This window comes from Chaetodon trifascialis, chromosome 11, assembly GCF_039877785.1.
Source record: "Chaetodon trifascialis isolate fChaTrf1 chromosome 11, fChaTrf1.hap1, whole genome shotgun sequence".
NCBI classification, from domain to species: Eukaryota; Metazoa; Chordata; class Actinopteri; order Chaetodontiformes; family Chaetodontidae; genus Chaetodon; species Chaetodon trifascialis.
Window position 1 is genome coordinate 28974429 of NC_092066.1, and position 25559 is coordinate 28999987.

Genomic DNA, 25559 nt, shown 5'->3' on the forward strand with positions numbered 1-25559 from the left:
TGCATTTCACCATGTTTGCCACTAATGTTACATTTGGCAAGCAAATCACTGTGAAATCTTTAATCTTTATCGTTATTCATGAAAATGAAAAGACATGCCAGAGAGGCATGACAGGAAAAACATCCTCTCGAGAATGCTTGAGATACATGATTTTAATTTTGAAAAAAACTAGTGCAAATGGTAGTGGTAGAACATAGAAGACACCAGGTATCTCCACTGTCATCTGTCCATTTGACAGAGATAATGTATATTGATTAATTAAAATGCTGAATACACTGCCTGCAGATATGAAAGTCAGAGTTGAATATGTTATATATTTCTTCCTTGCCCTCATCCTGTCCATCATCCTCTCCAGTGTTCTGCAGTGGAAGCTGACCTGCCTCCTTGGTTCTTACCTGGGATTGTCAATCAGAGTAGACAGACAGACCTCAGTCTGCACTGCAAATTGCACTAGCAACATCCAACATTATTACCTTGTTTTCTGCAGACATTTTCAACAACCTCCAGGCATTTTTGCTTATCAAAATTGCGTGTGTGCGTGCATGCATGCGTGTGTGTGTGTGTGTGTGTGTGTGTGTGTGTGTGTGTGTGTGTGTGTGTGTGTGTGTGTGTGTGTGTGTGTGTGTGTGTGTGTGTATTTAGTACTGACACAACAGTGCAGAGACACTGACTTTTGTGTACTTCTGATTGCAACCAGCATGGGGTATTTATTGTTTGGCAGGTCCTGGTACAATCAAATGATGATGTTCCTCTCAGCATTAAAGCTTGTATATTGAGTATCTGTTGAGTCAGTTGCCCATATGTCATTATGACTCTGCAAACAAGTACTCTGTTTTGCCAAAAGCTTGTACAGGTTTTGATTGAATGTGAGTGTCAATTGAATAAAGGTGTTATTTTTCATGATGCTTGGTCAGTATCACTTGAGTAACTTCAAGTACGTTAATATTTAAGCACCAAAATGTGGGCAATTTTTTTGTTGAAACAGGAATATTAATTTTGTCATGAATCTGAATTATGTTTTTACAGTAAAGCCAACACTCACATCTCGGGCCCTGACCGAGAGCTTCCCTCAATAAATGAATATTGTACAGATTGGGGTGTGTGGACGATTTCCCAAATATTCTTTATTGTGTCATAACTCCAGCACCTCCAACAAGTCTTAACTTGATGAGCAGTGATGCTTTTGAATTGGACTGTAATTCTAATTGCACACCAGTAATGTGAAGTCATTTGCCAAAAAAAATGCTCGAATATCATGAACACACATCCCATATCATTTCTGTCAACGTACTGTGTTACAGAAAATGTCAACCAGCAACCCAATGATGTGTTCAGAAAACTGGCTTTAGAGGAGAAAGACTTAACTCAGGTGATCTGAGATGAGTCTTTCTCCAGTTCAATTCAATTCAATTCAGTTCAATTCAATTCAATTCAATTCAATTCAATTCAATTCAATTCAATTCAATTCAATTCAATTCAATTTTATTTGTATAGCGCCAAATCACAACAGAAGTTGTCTCAGGACACTTTCCATATAGAGCTGGTACAGACCAAGCTCTTTTATCTACAGAAAACCAACAATTCCCCCATGAGCAAGCACTTGGCGACAGTGGCGAGGAAAAACTTCCTTTTAACAGGCAGAAACCTCGGGCAGAACCAGACTCTGGGTGGGCGGCCATCTGCCTCGACCGGTTGGGTGAGAGAGGGAGAGCAAGAGAGGGAGAGTGAGACAGACACAGACACAGACAGACAGACAGACAGACAGACAGACAGACAGACAGACAGACAGACAGACAGACAGACAGACAGACAGACAGAAATGCAGTCAGAGAGAGAGAGAGAGAGAGACAGAGAGACAGACATGCAATCACAGTAACAGTGACAGTGGATGTAATAATAGCAGTAGCAGTTGCAGTGGATGTCAGGCAGGGCCAAGGCAGGAGACGCAGCTGCAATCCACAATCCAGATTCAGCCACTGTGGAACCTGCAAGACGACAGTTCCATTCTGTCTCTGTAGTCTTTGCTTTTCTTTCCTTACTCAGTGCAATGATTAGGCCTAGTTGATACTGCCTGCTGGCATTGACTTACATTCTCAAGCATCACTACAAATTGACAAATCCCACATTCCACTTTGAAACAGCTATGATCATAGTTATATTTTATTATAGTTATATAACAACTGTCCATTACTTGTTTTGATGACCTGAGGCAATCACAGCTGGAACTTTTTCATCACTTCATCAGTGAGCAGTGTTTCAATGAGCAGTGTCAGGGCAGTGCACACCTTTTTCAGTTTTCACTTCACTTTTAAAAACATTATTCTTTAGTCTGTCTTTCTTCCATAAATGCCCTCCATTTGTTGACCTGATGATTTCTACACATGTTCAAGAGTTCAGGTCCTAGTTAATTTATTTTTACAACCTGTATCACAAGGGAAATAAACAGAGAAATGAGATATTAAGAGAAAATCAAAAGCAACCTACATAGATCTTATTAATCACAAACCTGCAGGCCAAAAATGGAATAACAGACCAATCAATCAAAAATCTCCCTGTATGATAGTTACATGATCCTTGTACATTTGTTGCCTAAGGGAACAATTAGGAGGAAGCTCGGGTGGTTCAACGGGAGACCCCTGAGGCTGACTGAGCACATAGTAGGAGTTGGGAAAGACATTAGAGCTCATATAATGTGTATAGCAGCAATCACTGGAAGCATATGGGACTGGGAAATTAATCTTGAATTGATGTGGAACTTGGGCCAGGGCCAGTGGCTGCAAAGATAATGGAAGCATCCATACTGTGGCTAGTGTGAATAAGAGGCTTGGCATTTGTGCATATGAATTCACAGATTCAAAAAAATAAAAATAAATAGAATAAAAATTTGTACATGATTAGTTGCACTCTGGTTTGTTTTTGCTTTGTTGATGGAACAGATTTTGTCCATAGTCCCAGTGGATCCGGGACTTTTTGCACCCTTCAGGAAGGGGCAGTTGCAAGCCTGTTAAGGAATACACCACTCCACAAAAATCTCGATACTCTTTGATTTTGTTACAGCATCTCCAAAAGTGATGACACCTTTTGGTCCTTCTGTGTCTTGAATCTACCTCATCTCACCTCCATTGTACATCTTCATTCAAAGGAAATTAAATGCCGTTAAGAAAACATGACTTTCAGACGGGGGGAAAAGAATCAAAGCTCTTCTAATGCTTTAAAGTGATTCACAGATTCACAATTCACAGATTGACATCATTTAGAATTATTGTTAGATGTTAGACTTTATGATAAACTTGCCTGACATGACTCATCACGCTGTCAGCCAGAAGCTAACATGAGCACAGTGGAGCACCAAACCAATCAGCACACACTGCGGCACTTTGCAATTAGCCAACCCTGATTAGTTGAAGAGCTTGTTTCATTTCAAATATCTATATGTTCATACAGTGTTCATATAGGGTTGTAAATAAAGGTGGGTCTCTCTTCTGTGAAGCACTTTATAAATTCAAGTCTGAATAGCTTCAAAGTCCAGTCTTCTAGTACCATGCAAGTATTGAGCCAGATGCTGCTCTACCTGCATGTTTCCCTCACACTGGCAGAAGCGTTGATGAATGGATCAATAAAACAAGGGATGGAGAAAAAGTACACAGATGGATTCATTGATGGGAGAACAAAATTACTGCACACCCACAGCATATCTAAAGTGATAAATTTTAACATGTGTCCAAATGCATTGCTTGACTGAATACAAACTGGACAAACACCCAGCAGGAACAACAAACTGAGACATAATATAAGAAGTAAATCAGCTGGCTGCTCCGAATCTACTGAGTGTTTATGACCTTCTGGCCTCAAGCTGCCTTTTGTGGAGCTACGGCAGTTGGAGTCATCAGAGACCATCAGTTTTATGGAGACAGGGACTGGGTGTCTTTATGGCAGTGGGCACAAGTATCTGGCTAGATGCAGCTTATGAAGCATGATAATGTTGGTGCCAGGAGCTGTTTTTGAGCTACTGTTGAACAAATCAGTTAAAAGTACACATCACCCACAATGGTGTGATTTCAACTGCTGTTTTATGTGCAGATGTCTGTGCAACATATACATGATGTGTACACATGAAGATTAATTATGAATAGCATTTCAGGAGTCAATTCTGAAATGAGTATGTGTGGATATCTTTTTACTCTTACTTGAGCTGCTACTGGTAATTCCAATGCACTGTCAATTATCCCAGGAAAATCAACCTATGGATAGTCAGAACTTCTGGACATACCTTGTCAATAGAACAGCTTCAGGTTGCTCAACTGGTTTTACACATCAAGATCAGTTTATTAGTGTAGTGTTAGCACTTAATAGTGTCTTCTTTTCCACCATGGCATGGTGCAGCTCCTCCACTGTAGGCAGCAACCCTGCTGAAACCCTGCCTCAACTTCATAAAATCCAATATGCTGTTGTTTTTTTCTGCCACCAGGACTCACAACAGCCCTCCCTCATCACAACTCTGTTTGCATGCAGTGAGGAGTTCCAAAGCAGCTTGTGAATAGAGTCAAGTCTCGGAAATAGAACACAATCTGTTACACATTTCACATATGTAGTCAAATATCATATATCAATTAGAAAATGGTTTATTTTCTGTTCAAGATGTTAGCACTTAATAGTGCTAGTACTAGCATGCACTAGCCTTGTGCATGCTAGTGCTAGCATGCACAAGGCTCAGTGTCTCACTAGAAATCACGATATAGTTGTTATTTTCTTACTGTTTTTGAGCTTGTTCGCTTATTACAGCTTTGCCAACACTTCCTACACCAGACAGCAACTTCTGGATTTAAGATTTCAATGCACAAGCAGTGTATTCGATAAACTTGAGCTCCTTCGCCAGGACAGCAAGAAAAAGCGACTCCGCTACAGGGAAGTGCAGAGGTCTACAGACTAAGCTAGAGCTAACCCTGCAGCGGCTATCACTACCCAGTATCTTCCTCACCAATGTTCGGTCTTTGGTGAACAACATGGACAAGCTACGACTTCGGATCACGTCATAGAGGATGTTTATGGACGGCTACGTCATGATTTTCAGTGAAATGTGGCTTAACAACATCATCCCAGACAATGTGATAGAGCTGCAGGGACGCCGCATCTTCAGAGGGGATAGAACGGCAGAGCACTCCGGTAAGATCAGGGGAGGAGGACTGTGTATCTATGTGAACAAAACTTGATATACAGACTCTGTTATCACTGGGAGCCACTGTTCTGCGAATTTCTGAGAATTCACATCCACTGTGATAACTGCAGCTTATATCCCCTTGGACACCCATGCTACACTAGCAATGACAGAACTGTATGCTGCACACCCTGATGGAACCTTTATTGTCGCTGGAGACTTCAACCACTCCAACCTCAGGACTGTTCTCCCCAAATTTCACCAGAATGTCTCCTGGCAGGTCCTGAGGTAGTCTCTAAGAAGGGCATGCATCAGCAATAACAGCTCCCACCCCAACCATGGACTGTTTGCCCCCCTACCATCAAGTACGAGGTTCAGGAGCCTGAGCTCCCGTACCAGCAGGCACAGGAACAGCTTCTTCCCCAGAGCTATTACCTGCTGAATTCTGTCCACCAGCATCCAATCTAACCTAACAGTGCCATAAGTCATTATAGATTATAGATTATAAGTCATATAGAAATATTAAACGTGGGCTACAATTAAGTAGACAACTTCTCAGAGAACTCTCATTTTAAATGTCAGTATATCACACAGCTGCTGGCATTAACCTGTATTCTTCCATGGCATTATTACTGTATGGTTAGATACCAACATTTGGTGTTTTCCGATCTTTTTTTTTTTTTTTAATTCTATCGTTGCAACTGTTATTGGTAACTGTGGTGATAGTTGCATGCAGTTGCACAACTTTTGTAGTGGTCCTTCTGTTACTTTTTGCATTCTCCTCTGCAGAGTAGTGGGGTGCATTGTTTACACATGCAAGCAGCTGATTACATTGCGTAAACCCACGCTGCAGCCCGGAGAGAGGACTGTAGTCCCGGACAAGTTGAAGAGGCAACAGCGTGGAGGTACCTGGCATCAGCTGTGTGCAGGTGGACAGAGATGTGACTTGAAGCGGTAAGAAGAAGGGAGGAGTTTGTGAATAAGAAGCGGTGTAATCCCAGACATGATACCGTTCATGCGGCGGAATTATTTGCCTTGGGAGATCACGTCTGCCATTGTGATCACTGTTTACATTCCGCTGAAGGCTGATGGGGAAGCAGCACAAGATGTCATCCACTCCACTGCAGCAGAACTATAAATGCAGGAACCAAACGCTTTTGTAGTCATTACGGGGGACTTAAATCACCACACTTTGGACAAAATTCTTCCAACATTCCACCAATTTATTAACTGCCCCACCAGAGACAACACCACACTGGGCCTACTGTATGCTAATGCAAAAGATGCATATGGCGCATCACAATAAATGTGATTACATGGATCAAGGAGATCAGACCAGTAGCCAGGAGCCTCAAGAGGACCAATTAGCTAAACCTTTTTGAACAGATTTAGCTCACAGCCAGAAGTGGCCTCACATTCCCCACCCCCTCACACCTCACCACTGTCCATGACGGCCTCCATAAGCCCCCTCTGCCCAAACTTTCTCGTTCCAACCCTCAACATCCCCTGGTGATCCCTTCCTTTGACTCAATGGATCAACTCCCACATTCCCTACCATCCCTCATAGCACCCCCTCCATAAGCATCATCCCCCACCTGACTGGGGGCCAGGTAAGAAGACAGCTGGAGATGCTGCACCTGGGCAGGGCTGCTGGCCCTGGTGGCATTAGTTCCAGAGTCCTGAAGACTTGTGCCATCTCTCCGTGATCCTGGGACACCTTTTCAGCCTGAGCCTGCAGAGAGTCCTGATGATGTGGAAGACGTCCTGCATGGTTCCTGTTGCAAAGAAGAAATCTAAATTCAATCAATATTTGGTGTGACCACCCTTTGTCTTCAAAACAGCATCAATTCTTCTAGGTACACTTGCACACAGGCTTTGAAGGAACTTGGCTGGTAATGTAAAGGAAATTCTCCTTCTTGCTCGTTGAGAGTTGCTAATTCTCTGAAGAATTATAGACTCGGTGTGATGAATCAGGTCTCTTTAATGCATGCAGCATAGAGGGAAGACTCATGCAGAGTGTTCTCTCTAGATCTCCACAATGTTTTGGCTTTTATACTTTTCAACAAAGAAAATGACAAATGGTTGTCACACACACCTGGTAATCATAAATCTTTCCTTCAAAAACAATGACCATTTTGGGGGAGTTCACTCATCCTGTTTCTTAGGGTTCATACTATACCATAGATTCCTCAGGTACAATGAATCGTACCTTAACCTTCCCCCTCTATCCTGTTTCTTTCATTAAATGTCCTTTGCTCCTTTTTCTCACCTCATTGAGAAAGGGCCACAAAGAATTTTACAATTCGTAGACTGATTCCCAGGATTAGAAAGTAATCTAATTCCTACATTGCTCCCTTTTGACACAAAGTGTCAACAGAACATTATTAGGAATTACATCAAAATCTCAAATACAAAATCATCAATACATATCCCAATGGAAACAAACCAATATTACACAAATTCATCATCTGATTCACTATAGGGGTTTCCTGGTGCCCATTCTAACATCGGGTGAAACTCTGGTTCATCATTATTACTTAGTTCAAGGGGTATTTTAACATACAGTCTTCCCCAACTACCTCATTTATTCATTTATATATCAGGGCCTGCATACAAATAAGCGCACAGTACAAAAGCTTAACATAGTACAAAAAACAAAAAAACAGGAATAAAAGCATGAATTGCCATGGTACCCCAGGGGCCGAAGTGATCAGTTTAAGTTTTCAGCATCAAACCTCCAGGGTCTCCAGTCATGCTGTTCAAACAGTTGTCTCTTTCTCCTGATCAACTGCTTTATTTTGGCTGTTTTGATGTAATCTTCTTCTGGGGTCTTCTGACCCTGCGTTGGTGGCATGGCAATGCCACTTCTCCCCTCTGTGTCTTCTTGCGCCCTCATGGATAATAGTCCATCGCCATCCTCTCTGGAGTTCAGCTGGTTGTAAGAACAGCTATCATTTTGCTGCTCAGCTGGAAACCACAGTTGGACTATGCTAGTTGTGATGATAAATCACATGATGAAAACTGCAATCAGGATTTTCCACCAGGAACCCTTTTCAGCTCCCTGCTGGCTGGGTTGTTTCTTTTCCATCCAAGGCACCGCTGGGGAAAGGTTTGCACTGGGATGCGTGAATCAACGTGTCTCTCTCGGCTATCCGGAAAGCAATTGGAGTGGTCAGCAGCACCTGGTTTGGTCCTGCCCTGTCTGTTGATGCCAGTGTTTTCTTCTGAGATCCTTCATCAGCACCCAATCTTCAGGTTGGATGTTACGGAGCTGTACCAATGCAGGCTCAGGAAGGGCAGCTTTCACCTTAGGAAAGATAAGCTTCAAGATATGGTTAAGTACACAACAGTATCTTAACATGTCATCATCCATTCCTGTCAGTGTTAACCTATTTTGCGGAAAAGGGGTGTTGGTCATTCGCATAGGATGCCCAGTAAGTATCTCATAAGGAGAGAGTCCAGTTGTCTTATGTGGGCAGCCTCTCATGAACATTAATGCGAGTGATAAAACTTCACCCCATGGAAGATTAGTTTCTGCCATCAACTTTGTCAGTGATGTTTTCAAAGTCTGGTTAGCCCTTGCCACTGCCCCTCCACTAGCTCAACAGTGCTTTTGCAACTGAGACAGCTGTAGCATGTTTACATGGGAAAAAGGCAATCCATTTTGAAAACATGTCAACAATGACAAGGCAAAATTTGTAACCCCTACATGCAGTAAGTTCAATGAAGTCCATCATTAAATGTTCAAAAGGAGTCTCTGGTTTAGGATGGGCTGACAAGGGAATTGTTTCACCTCTGCCAACATTGCTTGATGCACAAATTAAACATTTTTTGCAAAACTTTTCAGCAAATTCTGAAAATCCTGGTGCATACCATAATCTATTTACAATATCCATCATAGGCATCAGAGGCACAAGACTGGGTGAAAACAGTTTCTGTTGAGATTCAGAAAGATGCACAGATGCAGCTGTAAACTGTGAACCCACAAATACTCCATTTCTATCATGTCAGTCCCACCTCGATCCCAAATTTGTTCATAAGTGTGATCTTTAGTACTTGCCCCTCGGGTCTTAAGTGTGAACTGTCGCAGACCAACATAGGAGTTACCTGGGAACTTAAATTCAATACCATAAAAAACTTCCAAACCTACACAAGAATTACATCTAAGCCGTTCCCAAACCTACACAAGAATTACATGGGAACTGACGGTTGCACCCACACAGGACTTACGCAACTCGTCTAGAGATTGATTCTTAACACTGTACTCACTTATTAAAATAGATGGAGCGTCCACTCTCCGCCACCCGTGCCTGACCTCAGGCGGGATCGTGTCCTCCATTTGTCGGAGCGGAACTTTCCCTGAGTTGTATGAGACCCCTGCTGGCAGTTGACCCTCAGTCCAGGCTCAGATGTCAATCAGCAGAGCGTCCATCCCATCCTCGTCACCAAATTGTAAAGGAGATTCTCCTTCTTGCTCGTTGAGAGTTGCTTATTCTCTGAAGAATTATAGACTCGGTGTGATGAATCAGGTCTCTTTAATACATGCAGCATGGGGGGAGGACTCATGCAGTGTTCTCTCTAGATCTCCACAATGTCTTGGCTTTTATACTTTTCAAAAAGAAAATGACATGTCACACACACCTGGTAATCATAAATCTTTCCTTCAAAAACAATTTTGGGGGAGTTCACTCTCTCTTTCTCACCTCATTGAGAAAGGGCCACAAAGACTTAAACAATTCATAGACTGATTCCCAGGATTAGAAAGTCATCTAATTCCTACAGTAGTTTGTTCCAAACATCTTGGAGAACTAACCACAGATCTCCTGTGGATGTAGGCTTCATGAAATCCTTTCTCTTCATGTAATCCCAGACAGACTCGATGATGTTGACATCAGGGCTCTGTGAGGACATATCATCACTTCCAGGGCTTGTTCTTTATGCTGACGATAGTTCTTAATGACATTGGCTGTATGTTTGGGGTTGTGCTGCAGAATAAATTTGATCAACTTGCAAAGGAACCTCCACTATGCTTCACTCATTTTGACTCATCAGTCCAGTTCACCTGGTGCCATTTTTCTGCAGCCCAGTTCGTGTGTTTTCATGCACAGTTGAATCACTTGGCCTTGTTTCCATGTTGGAGGTATGACTTTTTGGATGCAACTCTTCCATGAAGACCACTTCTGGCCAGACTTCTCCGGGCAGAAGATGGGTGGACCTGGGTCCCACTGGTTTCTGCCAGTTCTGAGCTGATGGCACTGCTGGACATCTTCTGATTTCGAAGGGGAAATAAGCTTGGTGTGTTTTTCATCTGCTGCACTGTCTCCTTGGCCAACCACTGTGTCTACAATCCTCAAAATTACCTGTTTCTTTGTGCTTCTACAAAAGAGCTTGAACAGCACATCTTGAAACCCCAGTCTTATTTGAAATTTTTGTCTGGGAGAGACCTTGCTGATGCAGTATAACTACCTTGTGTCTTGCTGCGCTCAGTCTGTCCATGGTGTATGACCTGTGACATGAAACTGTCTTCCACAACCTCACCTTGGTAGCAGAGTTTGGCCATTCCTCACCCAGTTTTAAGCCTCCTACACAAAATAATTATTATTTATATTTTTGAAAGTACAGACAGCACTTTGAACAAAAGAAGCCATGACCCAACAACCTGTGTCATTAAAAATATAATGTTAGATGTTTTTGTATTTAAGTCAGTCCTCCCATTAGTTTTTTAGATTGGAATCATAATTAAAGTACTAAGTACCAGTGTTGTATGTGTACATGATTGTGTGCGTGGCATGCACGAACACTTTGGCTACTTAACTAGCAATCATTATACATAGTAAGTTGTTGTTGATGTTTCTTAGTTAGATAAAAGCTATCTTAGACAGTAAGAGTGAACAGAAGAGCAAAAAAAAAGGCTGCACAAACCAGAGAGCTGGCAGTGTAACCACGAAGCTGACAACAAGGGCAAAAGTCTGATCAGTGAGTAAGAAGCACAGGGAATTTATTATCAAAAACATAAAAGACAAGATGACAGGGTTTTTTTTGTTTGTTTTTTTTTTGTTTGTTTGTTCGTTTTTTCTTCTGTGAGATTTACTCTCTCTCAAATCCTCGTTTTTGTTTGATATCTAGGAAGTTTTGTTTATTTTATTGGCACAAATCTGATTCCATATGCTGTTACCATTGACCTGTGTAATGGCAGAGAAATTCACAGAAAGGTAATCAATTAGAGCACATCATTGTGCATCATGAGCAAGTATCAGAATCACTGCTGCAAAAATACACAAGGTATTAGTCTGGATAAAGTTGTTTCTCAAATCATCCTCACACCTTCCCTACATTCAGTAGTTAATGTTTCTAAGACAAAAGACAGGCTACTTATGTGAATGTTCCTGTCTTTTTCTCTGATGGTACTGGCATGTACACACTGTGTCCCCTCAAATTATTCATGGTATTCTCCCCTCACCCCCCCCTTATGGCACCCTTCATCAGACCAATATTAAGTCATTATGACTAGTACCTCACACAATTCCCATGTCTACCAGTCAAACATGTAAACACGCAATAATGTTACTGAATACACCTGCATGCACTCATGGAAAGAGAAGTCCTCTCAATGATACAATTGTAAATACTAGGTGAGGTAGATATAATTTGCACTGCCAGTCCCCCAGCATCAGTCTAGTGGAAAGAAAAGTTGGCCAGTAGCAAATCTTTACTGCTTTGGGTAAGTATATCATTAAATTGTAAACATAGAGGGAGTAGGAACACAAAAATTAGATTATGTGATGTGATTGCACCACACCCATTATCTGATCAAACAATACATACTGATGCTATCAATACAATAAGTAGTGTATTCAACTGTGATATAATGTATCCTTTACAAAACAAATGTAAAATTTATAGTGTAAATACAGTATACTGTACTGTATGTATGTGCATTCAACCTCCACTACATCCCCAAAATTGACAGGGATAATGCAAAATGTTACAAGCCAAGTTACGTTTAAAAGAGACAAATTTTTTAATTGAATTCATGAATGTCCCATCTCAACAACGAATCCTGTCCAATGAGTGAGGCAATGTTAGGTGGTTGGTGAGCTAATGTTGACAAATTGGTCAGACATTTCAGGGACAGTACTTTTGGCTAATGTAATGTTTGGCTAGAGCTTGAGCTTGGCTTTATTTTGTTTATTTTTTTGTTTGTTTGTTTATTTTACAGAATTCCATTGGTCAGACAGGGGGATGTAAAAAAAAAACCTTAAGTTGCATCACTGGAATCAGGAATCAAGGATCCAATGTTTTTGTGGACTAGAGGTCTGAGTGTGAACTGTAGAGTTCAAAAAATCACAATTCAATTAAAAAAATGTTTAAGTGATCGCACATCATGGTGCTGCCGGTGTTGCTGTTCGGCCACAGTTTGGGTCTATTTGGGTTGACTGCACAGTGTTGCCACAGTTACCTTGAAAAAGTAATCTGATTACTGAGTACTTCTTTAAAAAGTAACTTAGTTACTTTACTGATTATTTGATTTTAAAAGTAACTAAGTTAGATTACAAGTTACTTAATTAGTTACATTCAGCAGCTGAGTAGTCCATATGAAGAGTGAATGTTTTCGATCTCTGCACCAATAACATCATACAGTATGTGTGTCTACCGCGAATTCTTCTACGTGCCAATGCAGCCTTGTTGCACTCTAATGTGGATCTACTTATCCAGTGGAGCATTACTCCCATATAGTTGCCTCTGTTGTTAGAAGTCCAAGTATCCGCTGTGTTTGACATAAAGTCAACCTCATTCAGTGCGGCCTTCAGATTTCTCTCCATCTCTGCATACTCCTTCTCCATGTAAGAAGAAAAAGCTGTTCTGTGAGGCAACTCAGCATTGATGGTGGTAGGGATCTTATTTATTATGACACAGAATGAGGACGAGTCAACTGTTTTTATGGGCAGCATTTCCTCCACAACATACTGCTCGACCAACTTTTTTTAATCTCTCCCCCACTTACTTTTGGACCGAAGCCCAGCTTTTGTTGTTTGTGTGGTGGTGGAGGGCCTCCATTAGTCTCACTCGCTGCTCTCTTCGCACTACCTGGTGGGACTTGCTCCAGTAATTGCACAATGCCATGCTGCAATTCCAAATGCTTTATTAAATTCAAAGTTGTGTTCTTATTGTTTTTTATTGTTGTGTTTTAAAGTAATTTCTCACCATCACAGAGTGTACAGCGTACTTTCAAGTTGTCTTGTTTAGCCAACACAAACTGAAATTAATGACTATACCTCCAGCTCGAAAACACAGTTCTCTCTACTCCCTCCATTGTTGTTTACATGTAGCTATGTTTGTGTTGCTGGTAGCGTGGTATTACACGTGACTTGAGTTGTCCTCATGCTGAAAAAGCGACTTTATGCACACAAGACGTTAATCCCCAAGACAAGCAGGAAGCAAAAAATGTATTATAGATATTATCTTGTTACTAAGGAAAATGATTAAAATATATAGTAATGTACAGTGACTTGGATAAGTAACTTTAATCTGATCACTGGTTTGGAAGTAGTAACACACTAGATTACTTGTTACAAAAAAATAGGTCAAATTTGAGTAACGTGATACTAAGTAACGCGTTAGTGGCAACACTGTGACTGCACTTATTAGTTTTGAGCTGCATTCCAATGTTCCCAACTCTAATCTAACCACAGATGTTTGTTACATCTCATCATAAATGCAAGAATACCCAAAAGAGTATCTTTAGAAACAAATAATTATGCACAATTGTTTCTGGTAGGTTTTTACATGATTCAATTAAAGATTTATACTAGGGACTAAAAGTCAGAATGCTGGCTTATTATCTCTTTTGAGTCTGGCACCAGTGGTGGCACAGGGAGCATTTCACTGGTAGAGGGAAGAATGGATTCAATTAAATACGAGCAATATTCGGAGAGTGGTTAATGCATTTGAAGATACTCTAGATTTGGGTGCGAGAAAGACGCATTGGGTGCTGGAGCCGTCCTTGAGGTTTACAAATTGATTTGGCATAGTTTAATTTACTGGGTTTTTTTTTGTTTTTCCAGTAAGATTTGAAAATAATTGAGGACACAGCCTTAAACCAAATATGGTTTGGTTTGACTAAGTGTCAAAGGATGAATAGCCATTTTAAATGGAAAGATTCTGCCAATTAGGGAAAGAAGTTGGGTCATCCCTTTGTTAGGTTCTCTTCTATTTTAGCATACAGAGTAGGGTAAGGAGTTCACATGATACAGATTTGACAGCTTAAAAGATTATTGTTAAGTTTGTAAGGATGTTACTGGGTTTTGGAAGGAACGTGATACTGTGATAATTGTGCTTTAAATTCCATGAATGTTTAAGCATTGCCAGGTGTTTTCGGGGTGAGTGGCATTTTGGTGAAAATGGCAAATTGGTTGCCCATATGAAATTTTTATGCTACAATTATTGTGTCCAGAAATATCATTGTAAATATTATTGTCCTGATATTTATAAAACTTTCCTGAAATACTATCAGTGTTAAAATATAGTAAAAAAAAAAAACAAAAAACAAAACCTGGTTTAAAAAAAAGTGATGTTTTTCTTAGTGCTGTCAGGCGATTAAAAAAATTAATCTAATTAATTACAGGATTTGTAATTAATTAATCTAATTAATCGCATTTTAATCTCATATCTGATAAAGGTCCCCAAATAAAGAATTTGAATTCTAGGACATTACAATTCACTGACATTCACATTACAGCTGGTGAATTCTTTTCATCACTGTAGTTCTCGACGGTAGCTGGAAATTAGAGTCAGATGACGCTATCTGAAACGCCTCTTTTAGGCCCTCGTCTTCCACGATTGAAATCGGCCTACAATCAGCAGCAACCCACTTTGCAATAGAGTTTGTCAGTTTTTCTGTCGTGGCTCTGCTCATTCGTTTTCCTAACTCAGCAAGTGTGGGTTGGCGTAGTGAGCTCACGGTAGCACTAGCGGCACTAGCAGCAACTACATGTTTAGCGTTTAAATGATAATTCAGGCTGGAGCTGCTACGGTGATAGGAAAATTCTTTTTTACACAAGGTACAAATCACTGCGTTCTTGTTAATAGTCCCATCTTTGTTCTTTTTATAAATAAACTTGCTGTTCAAAAGTCCAAGTAGGCTTGCCTCGCTCTCCGTTGTCGCATCCATGTCTGTTGTCACCCTGCTCTTGACTAGTGGCGCAGGTAATATGCGACCTGCCACTGCAGCCTACGGGTCACTCAAAGGGCCAAATTTAAAATGCTTGCGCATTGACTTGCCACTCATGATTAATTGCGTTAATTTTTATAGCGCGTTAATTTGCAGCGTAATTAATTAATCTAATTAACGCGTTAAACTGACAGCCCTAGTTTTTCTACTTAATGAAATGTAATTTATATGTTACACGAAGCCTATATGAAATCTAATTTTATGACTTTTTTTACTCACATCATAATGATCAATCAAGAAAGATTTAAGAATAAAATTATATGGAATAAAGTTAACATTAGGCATTCATGAAAGGCAAATTGTTTAACATCTTAATAATTAAAACATCACTCAATCACAGTATTGTTACTGCTGAACTAACTCGAAAACAAGTTAAATACATTCAGGTTGATTACCCAATTTACTATCACACAATGAAAATGTAGCGATTATAGGACCTTATTAACTATTGTCACTAGGCAATATTGTCCATAGTAAAACAAAACCGTGTTTCAGTTCATTGATTTTATAGCAGACTAACTTTGCATAGCAAAGATGTCAAAATTATACAAATCGCAAAAAAAATCGTGCTGAATCATGTAAGCCAGTTTACCAACTGATGAAACACCTAATTTATATTAATTCAGACTTGGGTGACTTAAGAGTCAATCAAGAGTCTCTTTAACTCAAGAATGCATGTTCCATGTATGATACACATCCTGTTCTCAGTAGGGTGAGAGGATGGGATAAAGGGGGTGATTGTTTTGGGTTTGTGTGTAGGTACGCAGACAGAGAGTGTTGAAAAAGAGAGCTGATGTCCACTTTATACTGTGTGTGTGTGTGTGTTCAGCCTTTAAGGTGAGACACCGGAGATTAGATGCTATCAACAGCAATGTCTGTTTCCAGAAAACATGACCCTGTTACTCAAGATAATCCTCAGACCTTATGCCCTTGGGAGCTGTTTCATGTGGGAACTGTTTTTCTTTGTAGCAAAATACACCGGCCAACCACATAACTGCACAGAAGGAAGCATGCATCTATTTCTCTAACCCTAGTCTGACATTGGGGGCTGCACGGTGGGGCAGCAGGTAGTGCGCGTGCCTCACAGCAACAAGGTTGCCGGTTCGATCCCCGGGTCAGGTGGGGCCTCTCTGTGTGAAGCTTGCATGTTCTTCCCGTGCATGCGTGGGTTCTCTCCAGGTACTCCAGCTTCCTCCCACAGACCAAAAACATGCTCATTAGGTTAATTGATGACTCTAAAATTGTCCGTAGGTGTGAGTGTGAATGTTTGTTTGTCCTTACCTGTGGCCCTGCAATCGGCTGGCGACCCGTTCAGGGTGTACCCCGCCTCTCGCCCATTGTAGCTGGGATAGGCTCCAGCCCCCCGCAACCCCGAAAGGGATAGGCGGTATAGATAATGGATGGATGGATAGTCTGACATTGCTAAGTTTATGGCTAACTAATACTGATAGCTAATTTTATGGCTGAGGAGATGAGGTCCTCATTAATGTTTACATTCCACACTGTGATGAGCCTCTCATCCATGAGTAGATGTGCAATGATTCGGATGGTGGGGGTAGATCGGTAGATGGACAATAATTTGAACATGAAACTGTTCACAACACAGTCTATTGATTATTTTAAGTAACCGGGCCACAACTTCTGGAAAGAGATATTACTGTTGAGATTGCTATTGTTCAACTGTATTTTTTATTTAATTATTTGTTTATTTTTTGATTTGGCTCCAGTAGAGGGAGGACAGAGTAAATCACCAACAGCAGCTCCCACCACTTGATTTAAATGATTAAAAATCTGTAGTATCTTTGCAGTAAGATTGGTAATTGGTAATGAAAATGCATCATTTCTTATAACCATGCCTAAAACCCTCAATACTTCAGCTGAGTTGTTTTGCCCTTGATGACGTTTGAAAAGTCATTATTCTGGAGATGTCTTCTTTCATTGTTCTTTATACTTTCTCTGGTCCATTTGTCTGAAAAGAGTCATTATTCTGTATTAAAAAGCTTTTCAGCTTTGGAACACAGCTCACATAGATGGAGATCGTGCCTCGCCTGTCACCTCTGATCATTTTACATAAAAGCCATTGTATTTGAGTTTTTAATAACGTGTTGTTGGATTATCCAGCTTTGTCTCTGCTCCCCCTTTGAAGACATTCATGTGTTAGTCATCCAGAAGCTGTTAACACGGACCTATTTCAGAAGAGTTGCAGGAAGACAATGTCACATTGTTATTTAACAAAGCCTATTTACATTAGCACAAATATATTATTCCATTAGGAGCTATTTGTGAAAGTAATTCTTATTGTTGACACAAACAAAGGCATTGGCCCCTGGAATGTTTTTCCTAGTTTTAAATGGGTTTTCCAGCAATTTAACATTGCAAAATCAGAACTTGCCAGGCTCACAGTTTCTGCAGAAACCACAGTGTCCTGAATTTTAGTGTCTTACAAAAGTTACAGTTACAAAACTGTTCATCATATATTTCCCATAAAATAGTTGCTAGTGCCCTGCAATCGGCTGGCGACCGGTTCAGGGTGTACCCCGCCTCTCGCCCATTGTAGCTGGGATAGGCTCCAGCCCCCCGCAACCCCGAAAGGGATAGGCGGTATAGATAATGGATGGATGGATAGTTGCTAGTTGCTGTAGTGACTTTCCCTCCTCTAAATTCTCATTTTATTTCTTTTACTAATGATATCCTCAACACTCCCCAACATAGAAATATAGTGTTGATAATGTAACAAGGGATTAGCTTTATGTTGTCAGCTTGAATTCTTTCTGTGAAGTTTCCAAGAAATTGTGTTTTTTCTGAGTCTATTAGCCAGAATGCTCTGCTATGGAGTAGAAGCCAGTCAGAGGCACAAACAAGAGCAGAAGCAACTTTGTCATTTCTGTTTAATGTTTATCAGGGTTCTAGAAAGTGACATCATTACCTTCTGCAGCACATGTAGCAGAAATTTAAGCTCAGTGATGGATAGGTATTTCTTACTAGAAAGTACTTTGGGAGTTGCAGTTAAGTAGTATTATCTAATGCATTTGTTTTTCTTTCGTACTGATTTAACCAGGAGAGTTCCATGTACATTTAAGTTTTTAAGTGCTTTAAAAATAAAGTGCTCCCATCTCTGGACAATGGAAATAACTCATCCCACATTGCAACCCTGTTAAATGTTTTATATATGAGACTAATTAATTAACTAATCTGCTACTATTAATTTAGTAGCAAAAAGCTATTTGGTATGTAAAGCTATTCTATAGTTATGGCGTCCTGAGCAGAGAAAGAAGTCAGTCATTTTCTTAATGTTATGACAGACAACTTCTGTTGTGATTTGGCGCTATTTAAATAAAATTTAATTCGATTGAAAAGTGTTTAATCCAAGCTTTGCTGTTCTTTGTTTTGGTAGCCAGTCTGGCTGCATATTAGTCTGTGGGATTACTTCCTGTGAGACTGTATTGGTAATAGATTATTCAGACAGAATGCGAAGCAAACTTTGGCCACATATTGCTCATGCAAGTTTGACCAGGGGATAATTTGTGTTTATTCACACCAAACAGCTAGAATACCTGTTTATCAGCTGTAAACTACCATGCAACAGCATTCTCTGTGTGTTCAGTTCAGCCTCTAACTGAACTCAGCACTTATCAGGTTCTTTTTTTTATTTCCATCCAGTGGCACTTGATGTTTGGGGTAGCTAGTAGTACAGCTACAACTTGAGCATACAACTCAACAAGGACAAAGCCAAAAAAAAAAGCAAGACTGAACAGCTAAGACGTGCAAAATCATATATTCAGTGAGCAGATGCTGTAATAAAGCAATGGCCATTCAGTCAGAATGTGTCCATCCCCTTACAGTTTTTCGCGGTTCTTAACACACAACAATCGATAATTTGGCACAGTTTGTAAAACCCTCACTTCAAGTACCAATTGCTCGGCCCAATTTGCCACATCTAAACACTCCCTTATCTGCATTAGACTCTGACTTTCCTTCTTTACACTCTGATGTCAATTACACATCACCTTGTTGTCAAAGCTGTACACACAATGGTCAGTTGTTGCACACACACCCCAATTGAAATCTCAAAGCATCAACCCACAACACACAGTTATGCAAAGCTCTGAACACCCAGGTCAGGTGAGCAATTTGCAATCAGGAGAACTGCAGCATAAAAGGGCCTTGAGCCTCTGCTTTGTTTGGTGAGCATTGAGCAATGGAGAACAACAACCAGAGAATGAGAGGGGTAAGAGTGAGAGGAGGAAGAGGAGGAGGATGAGGAGGAGGAAGTGGAGGACAAGGAAGAGGAAGAGTGGAACAAGGAGGACAAGGAGGAGGAAGAGTGGGACAAGGAGGAGGAAGAGTGGGGCAAGGAGGAGGAAGAGTGGGACAAGGAGGAGGAAGAGGAGGACAAGGAGGAGGAAGAGTGGGACAAGGAGGACAAGAAGAAGGAGGAGGAGGAGAAAGGAGGAGGAGAGCAATAATTTCCAATCAGATCCAGGCCACTATTGTTGACCATGTTCTGAATCATGGTCTGAGCATTAGAGAGGATTTTCTGTACTTTACCTCCCCCCTTATTCCCCTTTCCTAAACCCCATCAAGGAATTCTTTTCCGCTTGGAGGTTGAAGGTTTATGAAAGAAACCCCCAGGGCCAGGTCCCACTGCTGCAGGCCATGGAGGAGGCCTGTGGTGACGTCTCTGCTGAGGCCTGTCAAGGCTTCATGAGGCACTCAAGACGATTTTTCCAGAGGTGCCTTGAGAGACCATCTGTGACGTGGATGAGGCCCTCTGGCCAGATAGAAACAGGAGACTTGATGTTGTCTAATTCCTCCTGTGAAAGGGGAGGAGGGGGGTGGGCATGTTTGAGGCAAAAGTGTAACCTTTTGACTTTTTTTTATTTATTTTTTTTTAAACGTACATTTTCTTGTGCACTGAAACATCCATCCATCCATCCATTGTCTGTGCCGCTTATCCCTTTCGGGGTTGCGAGGGGCCGGAGGCTATCTCGGCTGTCAACGGGCGAGAGGCGGGGTACACCCTGGACCGGTCGCCAGCCGATCGCAGGGCAGAGCACTGAAACACTGTAAATAAAACAATGATTTGCTGCATACTTGTGTGATATTTTATGTTTGAAGAAGTGGGCCTACACAGACATTTTCCAAAAGGAAAAATGGGTAATTCTCATGAGTCATTGCCATTCACATTGGGTGTTGCATTTCTATAATTGGGTTTTCAGTTTTGCACTTCTGTGCTGTGAATTCAGTGGTAGTGTGCAGCAATTGCTGAGCTGTGTGTATCAATTGACTCGTATGTGTGTGTCATTTGAGAATGTGGCTGTGTGTACCAAATGAGAACACGAGTTCCATTTTGTGAACAGTTAAGAGATTTGATGGCAAAGAGTCATCTTGACAAGGGAGTGTCAGGTTTAGCATTTTGTGTGTGAGGTTTTCAGGTTTGTGTGTACAATTTGAAGGAATCCGTTAGTGTTTTGAGAAATGTGTGTTAAGAACTGTGAAAAACTGTAATTCAAAGTGCAAGCTGTTACCATTTAGTGATGGTGATGATACAGTGACAGTGACTGTATGATTTTTGAATGTTGAGGTGTGGTATATTATATTTGTAGTACTGATGTTGCGTGGTGATGCAGATGTCCACAACTATAGACCTGAGTCATGATCTGTCAATGTTGATGTATATGAAATTGATTATAGTCAAGTATGTCCCCTGGTCACTTATATGGATAAGTTACAATGGCAATCTTAGTAAGTCAGACCTAGTCACATCTCCATATCCCTTTCAACATTGCACTTCTAAGATGATTGCAATTAATTTATTACCTAAATCTTCACAAGAATTAAACAAGCAACCCACCTTAATATGTTGTTAAGGTATTATAGCAGCAGCAGAATTTCCAGACTAATCACATTGAATGATTAAGTGGAGTGAAAATGTATTTTCAATATGAGAAGTGGGGAACATCCTTTGCACTTACAACGGTCATTTCAACTCTCTGCTGCCCTCTCTCTCTTGACTCACTGTCACACACCAGGTGCCAAATCTTGCATGAGTATTGTGCCTATTTATATAAATGTCTTGCCATGTCTGAATAAAGCTGGAAGGAACATTCATATAAAAGTCTGAAAAACAAAAAAGCAATCACTTCAAATGGCTAGATGAAGCCAGCAATGTTACACATCCCACATCTAAAACGGGCTGTAGACCCACCCTGTCTGGTACTGTAAATGCTCATATCTTTTGGACTTCACACTCCAAGTTTATAAGACAGACTTTCTGTTAAAAAGTTGAAGTGTCCAAGCCCAAGCCAAGACAAAGTTGATAGCATCATCAGCATTATAGTGTTTTACGTGCGAATTTTCATTCATCATGTATAGTAAACTAACCCATGTGTAAAATAGGGGAGGTCCACTATCTTAAAAGCAAACTCATTCGTTGTAACTTGTTTACAATACCCAGTAATAAAACAAGATTCTATTACTTTTGTGTGTGCTTTTTCACACGTGAACACAGCAATCATTGTTCTGAGCCAAACAATTCTTACACAGTTTCTGTCAAACATCTCTCTTCTACATATTTTTGCCACTGATTCACGAATACAAAATGTAATAATTATACTATAGAAACTGTACACAATAGTGTACCAGTGTGTAAGATTTGGGGGAACCTATTAGCAGAATATGGCAGAAATGGAATAAAATGCGGGGCTACACGGTGGCGCAGCAGGTAGTGCGCGTGCCTCACAGCAAGAAGCTTGCCGGTTCAATCCCTGGGTCAGGCGGGGCCTTTCTGTGTGAAGTTTGCATGTTCTTCCCGTGCATGCGTGGGTTCTCTCCGGGTACTCCGGCTTCCTCCCACTGACCAAAAACATGCTCATTAGGTTAATTGATGACTCTAAATTGTCCGTAGGTGTGAGTGTGAGCGTGAATGTTTGTTTGTCCTTGCATGTGGCTGGTGACCGGTTCAGGGTGTACCCTGCCCTTCGCCCATTGTAGCTGGGATAGGCTCCAGCCCCCCGCAACCCTGAAAGGGATAGGCGGTATTGATAATGGATGGATGGAATAAAATGCTCATAAGCATGTTTTCAATAGTATTGAATCATCTAAACATGAGAAATGTTTTTTCATTATCTGAGAGTGAGCTCTTTATATCTACAGAACGAGCAGGTCAACTTCCAGAGTCTGCCTTGTGTCTACAGCTGCCCAGAATGGACAAACCAAACACCGGCTCTTGCAGAACCGTAGCTTTTTTTATTTTATTTTTTTTTGCTGCCACCGTAGATTGTTCCATATATATGGAATGGGAGGGGTGAGGTGTATTGAGTTAGCTGTAATCTGCAACCTTACTACTTGATGTCACTAAAGTCTACACAATGGTGTTTACACTCACTTTCTAGAGTTTCAAGATGTTCCTTCTCCTTAATCAATTGACTGAATTTAAACTTTCGTATTAAACAGATCAGGCCAGAAAAAACAGAAAACCCTTCACACTTGTTCTTCTTGAAATGAAATGCTCTGCATACCTAGTCTCAAAGACTGGGACATGTAAGAAGTACAAAGACTTGCAAAGCATATGCCCTCAGTGCAGTGACATTACTTTTTGTCCATGCAGTCCAGTCTTCAAGTTTACAATAATTTGAACACCCACATTTATTCATTTGAATTAATCAACAACCCATGTAGCCTAATTGAAAACTGCGTAGTAGAATTAATCGCACCTTGAGTGACCAGTTAACTGGAGTTTCTTTTTACAAAGTCAGCAAACAGCCTTATCTTTGTTAAATTTGCACAGATTACTGTAAATTAAATATTAACATTTTCCCATATTCAAAAGGTAGTTGCTTACATGATACCGCTTGGCAATCACACCAGCTCTTTTTTTTAATATTCCAATAAACAAATTTTAACATAAATCCATCTTATCGTTTTTCCAACTTTAGTCTATAAATGCCAGTTGTGAAATATTCTGTTCCAACTCAATGGAATGGAATGGAATGGAACTCAATGATTACTATCCATCCATCCATTTTCTATACTGCTTATCCCTTTTGGGGTTGCGGGGGATGCTGGAGCCTATCCCAGCCATCAACGGGCAAGAGGCGTGGTACACCCTGGACCGGTCGATAGTCGATCGCAGGGCACAAACACACAACCATTCACACTCACACCTAGGGGCAATTTTACAGTCACCAATTAACCTAATGAGCATGTTTTTGGTCTGTGGGAGGAAGCCGGAGTGCCCGGAGAGAACCCACGCATGCACGGGAAGAACATGCAAACTTCACACAGTATTGAGTTAGCTGTAATCTGCAACCTTGTTGCTGTGAGGCACGCGCACTACCTGCTGAGCCACCGCCACCTCTAATGATTACTAACACCTGCTAATATTTTTAACATCACAATCCATGATTAATCTGGTTTTGTGGAACACATTTACATTTTTCCATGATTAAGACATGAACTTAGAATGTGATTAAGGTGCCAAAGTACATCAAAAAGTAGTTGAAAAAGGCTGAAAAGAGCTTGTTTATAAAAATAAGACACACCTACGGAGGTCCAGGCTAAACCCCAATATCCTCAAGTTCTATAAATACCCCTGATTTTAAGTAAACCTGTGGAAACACTCGTTACAGAGCAAGATATATATTTATATTTATATTTACGTGTAATGTGCATAAAAATGATGTGTGATTTTATTGTCTTGAATAATCAATGTGGAACCACATTAAATTAAAAAAAATGTCTCATGATTTAGTCCTGGAGGGCTCCTCAGGTAATGTTGGTTCACCAACCATGTTCTGTGGGGGATAAAATAGTCCTCGTCTTGGAGGAAGACTACAGGCCTAATCCACATGGTAACACTGGACTTAGTCTCCCCTTACTTGCATCTAAAGTTGTTTTTAAATCTATACTCAAGTCCTTACCTAAACTAAACTGAAATATTGAAGACCTGAGGACCAACCAAAAGGTCTTAATGGCCAGCTCATTTTGTTGTTGTTGTTTTTTTATCTCCACAGCATCGTTCCTGAGAAGCTGAGCATTTTGCTGGGCCAGTATGTGGGAGCCTTCAACTTCATGGAAACGTTCAGGGGGCGTTCCAAAAAACAGGAGTGAAGTGAAGGATGACTGAAATGGAAGGAGTAGCACAGCCATCCAAATCAACACCTCTTTTGTTCTTAATCATCCTAGTGTAATTATACTGTTTTGAAATTGAGACTTGAATGCCTCCCTCATTTCAGTGGTTTATACTTGAATACAAATGTTGAATGACTATTCATCTTAAATTACATTAAAATTAGAGGAATTCAAACAATTGCTAATTGAATAGAAATATATAGTATATGTTGCCACAGAATAACAATAGCAATAGAATAATCCTCATGCATTGTGGAATATAAACGTCCTTTCTGTACTTTCTAAAAATGCGTCTATGCTTTGGTGTGTCTTTCCATAGCAAATACTAAATCATCAACAAACCAAAGAAAGCCACGCATGCTCATACTCAGGAACAATGAACACTACTAAAGTGTTTCTTATATCTGATACCTCACATGTTAAAGTTTGGTAGCCAATGGTCCAGACCACTCAAAGCTCTTCTGTGTTCAGACTGAAGTGAATTGTCACGTTCTGTTATTAGCATGAGTTTGAAAGCTTGATTGTTTTTAAAGACTCTCTGCATTCACAAACAACATATATGACCTTGTGTTGAGAACTTGAGCACACTTTATGAAAAGGCTGCTGTCATCCTTGGACTATACACTCACAGTACATTTTGAAGCACCAAAACAAACTTGTTTTGTGGCAAATGTTAGAAATAAATTTCAATTAGTGGCTAGATCGAAGCTAATGTAATTTTTAACTGTATGTATGTAATTTGTAGAAGTTGACATTTTCATCTTTTACACAAATTATTATGACAGCTTAATTACTGATATAGCCATATTGAATGTGAATATTGAAAGTGTAGACGCATCTTACCTTAATCACACAAATATGACTCCTATAGTAAATAGCGGAAATGGGCAAAAAGAATGTGAGGAATGTAGAGATTGTTTTAAGTATGTATCTAAAATTTAATTTGAGTACATGTATGTTTCAGGTAGCTCACAGTGTTTGAATGTAACTGTAAAACTAATTGTGAAAGTTTTGATCAATACATTTCTGATTTCAAATGTT

The 25559-nt window shown here is 40.4% G+C and overlaps 1 protein-coding gene across 1 annotated transcript in view; it reads left to right on the top strand.

Moving 5' to 3' along the window:
- LOC139339422 (epidermal retinol dehydrogenase 2-like) overlaps nucleotides 1-25559 on the top strand; it is a 78200-nt gene extending 52641 nt beyond the window's left edge. The window contains exon 7 of the mRNA XM_070975035.1: nucleotides 24401-25559. Within this exon, the coding sequence (XP_070831136.1) occupies nucleotides 24401-24497 (97 nt within the window). The 3' untranslated portion in view covers nucleotides 24498-25559. The remainder of the gene's footprint in view (nucleotides 1-24400) is intronic.